General features: G+C 49.9%; 1 protein-coding gene across 1 annotated transcript in view; it reads left to right on the top strand.

The window, feature by feature from the left end:
- Positions 1-3,841, top strand: part of EMH_0013230 (exportin 7, putative) — a gene marked incomplete at both ends in the record, with an annotated part of 9,696 nt that overhangs the window by 3,101 nt on the left and 2,754 nt on the right. Inside the window, 12 exons of the mRNA XM_013499775.1 lie at positions 96-363; positions 642-854; positions 973-1,066; positions 1,194-1,381; positions 1,510-1,703; positions 1,852-1,928; positions 2,222-2,380; positions 2,708-2,786; positions 3,125-3,248; positions 3,365-3,428; positions 3,537-3,610; positions 3,795-3,841. Coding sequence (XP_013355229.1) covers positions 96-363; positions 642-854; positions 973-1,066; positions 1,194-1,381; positions 1,510-1,703; positions 1,852-1,928; positions 2,222-2,380; positions 2,708-2,786; positions 3,125-3,248; positions 3,365-3,428; positions 3,537-3,610; positions 3,795-3,841 — 1,581 coding nt within the window. The remainder of the gene's footprint in view (positions 1-95; positions 364-641; positions 855-972; positions 1,067-1,193; positions 1,382-1,509; positions 1,704-1,851; positions 1,929-2,221; positions 2,381-2,707; positions 2,787-3,124; positions 3,249-3,364; positions 3,429-3,536; positions 3,611-3,794) is intronic.

The raw sequence follows: 3,841 nt of genomic DNA, 5'->3' as shown, positions 1-3,841 counted from the left end.
AGTAGCCTACCTTATTAGACTGCCTTGACAATTCATTGTTGGCGTTTGAGTGAAAGGGAGCAGAATCATGACATGTGCCTTTATTCTCTTTGCAGCACTGGGCGCCGCAGACGACAAGGCGGTGGTAGCGACCTTGGTGAGCAAGATTGGTTTCAATCTGCAGCACCGAGTCGACATGCCTGAGTGTATTAAAAAATCCATGGATCTTCTTTTTGAGTTTGTGGCCGGGGTCCACATCGTCCACTGGATCTCCCGGGCTCCAGAGCTCATTGTCACGGGCCGGTTGCTGCTGGAAACACCCACTGGCGGCTATTTCCTGACGAATCACTGCAGTGCCGAGTTCAAGTTCCTTTCTATGCGCAGGTGCGTCGTGTTGATTGTTGGCTCTCTCCGCTACTCCAAGTAAAGCTCGTGTATTGTTTATCTTTCATGCTACCACGCAGTTGCTGCATTCGTTGAGCGACTATTGTTCGTTTCACGGTAGCCGTAGGCACTTGGTCCACCCCTATAAGAAGATGCAACAGGCTGCGAAGTTACATTTGTTTGCATGCTTGTAGCGGGATTTGCATGCGCCGATCGGTCGTATAGTATTGACGGGCAGGCCTCCAGTTTCCATGCGCGCTGCTGGTGCTTTATTGTAGGTATTCGAGACTGCGGACGACTTACTATCTTACTCTTGGGACATTGTTATTTTATCAGCAACGTAAAGCTGCCGTTACTTTTGAGCAATTCGTGCAGCCTATGGATGCCATTTTTGTATCGTTGTGGCAGCAAACCGAAGAAGGAAGAAACCCTGGGTCGATCCGCAATCCGCTCTGTCGGGACCCCCTGATTGGCCTCGTGCGAGATCTCAGGTAGGCCAGCAAGAAACCTCTGCTGTGGCTGTTGGTATGCACAGAAGTATTCAAGACCGTAGGTATGACTGGCGTTGCCCATCCATGTGTAGTCTAAACCTGCTGTTGCTTGGCGTAGGGGGCTGAGTTTCGCGTCTGGAAATAGCTCAACGTACACAGTCCTTTTTGAGTGGTTGATGTCGCCGGCGAAGAAGATCAACGGCAGCACTCGCGTGAGATATGGCTGTTTTACAGCTTCCGTGGCTTTTCTATCTGCCAGCAAGCCTCCTGATGGGATTGGGATGAGGCGAAAGGGGGACATCTCAAAACTGTGCCGGTTGGGTGTGCACTGTCTGTCAGATGGCAATATTTAGCTGGGCAGCGGATGGTTGGTGGGATGATGCTGAAGTTATGGTTCCCCTTTTAAAGTTTATTGCCGATTTTGTCAGCAACAGGGGAGGCAGCAGGATACAATTTGCTGAGTCTTCCGCAAATGGCATCCGGCTTTTCAAGGAAGCATCGAGTGTGGTGCTTAAATACGGCAACAGGTGGACCTCTAGTCACTGTATATCTGAACTCGCGACCTCCTGTCCTGCTTCTTCATGTTGGAGAGGTACTAGTGCTGCTTCTGTTTGTTTCAACTGCATCATGCATGCGTCTTTCCTCCTGTTTTCAGGATACTGCAGAAACAGGACTTTACCGACACTTACAAGGAAAAGTACAAGGGGATGGCTGTAGCGCTGCAGATCCTGAGCAACATCATCAGTGGCTCATACTGCAATTATGAGGTCTTCAAGGTCTACGGGGACACAGTCCTAAGCGACTCCCTTCGTCTTGCCCTCCAGATGTGTCTTGCAATTCCCCAGGACGGTGAGCCATATGTGTAGTTCCATGCGCACGCCTGAATATTGAACTCTTGGATGGTCAGGCTGCACGAGTCATAGCAAATATGCCTTTTTTTGTGGGACTGACAAGGTCTGCGCATGTGATTCTTGCTTTACTCCCCACTGTCCGCCAGATTTGATGGCCTATTTGAAGTCCCTCAGGCCTGTCTATTCTTTCCTTGAAGTTGCCACGGAGTCCTTCATGCAACACGTACGTTTCTTCATGACGTCTCCGATCCTGTCCCCACTGTTTTTGGCCCGCCCCCGAGCATTCCCGCATATTGTAGCATACAGCTCAAGCATGCAATGAGAAGTTGTTTTCCATCGGTGTTGGCTTACTGGTCGATGCGCGGAGGTTGCCCATTTCGCATATGTGTATTTGGGGCTCCTCAGCTTAAAAGATTGTTGCTGTTGTCACCACTTTTCGTCTGCATGAAACCTTGGTTAGCTGTGCGTCTGCTAACCAAGGTTTCATGCATAGCTGTGCGTCTGCTGGATTTGCAGATTCTAGAGTTACCGCCAGCCCACCTAGCCCAACTGTTGCGATGTGTTGAGGACGGCCTCTGTGCACAAGAAACAGTGCTGATGCAGTCATGCGCCACCTTGGGCCATTTTGTTGAGTTCATCTTCAAGTACAGGAATTCCGAGGAGAAGGAGGGAGATGTAAGACTGGCCGCTTTCCATTTTCCCAATTTCCCTCTATTTCTTGTCGCGCTTGCGCTTCATTGGGGAATATCTTCCCAGACTAGCTTTGCCTTTTGGGACATGGTGGTGTTGACTCGTCAGTTTTGAACTGCACACTCCTGCAGACTTAACTACTATAGCATCAATACAGCTGGCCTCATTTGCCGTGCCCGAGGCGTGACGTTTCCGGAGTTCCGGATGAATCGCAGATACTGCAGGTGGTTAGTTTCTATACATGTAATGGAGGGTAAATATGCATGTAACTGCGTAGGAAAAGTAAGGTGGTGTGGTTGCGGGGTCACGCAGGCCGTCCGTGCATTCCTTGAGGCACAGCCGGGCAGTTTGCCGCGAATGCTGCAGCTGATATTCCAGCTGCTCATGACAGGTATGTATTTGCAATTAAGTGGGGGGATGCAAGTGTGTAGTGGTTCGCCTATTCTCCGGGTGGTCTAGGGAGTGATTCAGGCCGTTTGCCTCTCTAGTAGATGTTCTATGCGCTTGCATACAACATTACTAGAGGGGCATATGGCGTCAAGTTGTTATGCCTCTAGATCGTGGCTTGTCGTGAGGATAGATTGTTGGAAGCTATAGCTATAGTGCAGGCCACGGGGAACTTATCCACTAATTAGTTTACGCTGTCTGATTTGCCATTCATGTTTCATCGGTTGGGTGTTCATTATCCATTGGATTTGTATTTTGTACCATGATTTTGTGGCTTTTCAGGGCAGCTGCCGAACCTGTTCGCAATATCGGGTGTCTTGTTGGGTCTGATTGTGCTGCAACAAAATGAATACTTGAAGTTGAAGCAACAGATAATTGAGCAGCAAATCGAGAGCAAGAGACCACAGTAAGGAAAAGATGAGTGCTCCATTTTAATCAATAAATGCTGTGCCCGCAGGGCCGTTGTGAGTTTCGCATGCTGTGGCCTCCATCTGTCTGGAAGCGCTCTTGTTTCCTGTGCAGAGTGGAGGGCTTCTTCATGGAGTTGATGGTAAACATTGAAGATGACCTAACGCCGGCAAATAAGGTGGGTTACTGTCTGCTGGGAAACTAGACAGCACTTTTGCATGGCCCTGGCAGCTCGCGTCGTTTCGTTACTTTGTATGTGTGGGCTGTTTGCTTGTCCTTAGGATAGGTTTATGCGGAATCTCTACCACTTTGCGCACGACATTCGGAAGATGTTTTCTCTCAGTTTATGAGGGGGCAGGGGTATGTTCATTGCATGCAAGGCGCTGTGAAAAGTGTATCAAGCCTTGTAGGGTGTCTCGCTGCAGTTCGTCTGGGTTGGAGTGCGGCAGTTGGTAGTGGCCGCATCCGTAACGCAGCACAACAGCGCTTCTGTATAGCGATCCCTGCTGAGGTCGCGTTGCCTTGTGCATGGAATTCTCCTCAGTCCACACGCGTCCACCTCATCGGCATCGGCTCCCGATTCCTGCGGGA

This window comes from Eimeria mitis, genomic scaffold (assembly GCF_000499745.2).
Source record: "Eimeria mitis Houghton genomic scaffold, Emh_scaff466, whole genome shotgun sequence".
Taxonomy (NCBI): domain Eukaryota; phylum Apicomplexa; class Conoidasida; order Eucoccidiorida; family Eimeriidae; genus Eimeria; species Eimeria mitis.
This window is presented reverse-complemented; position numbering and strand designations above follow the sequence as displayed.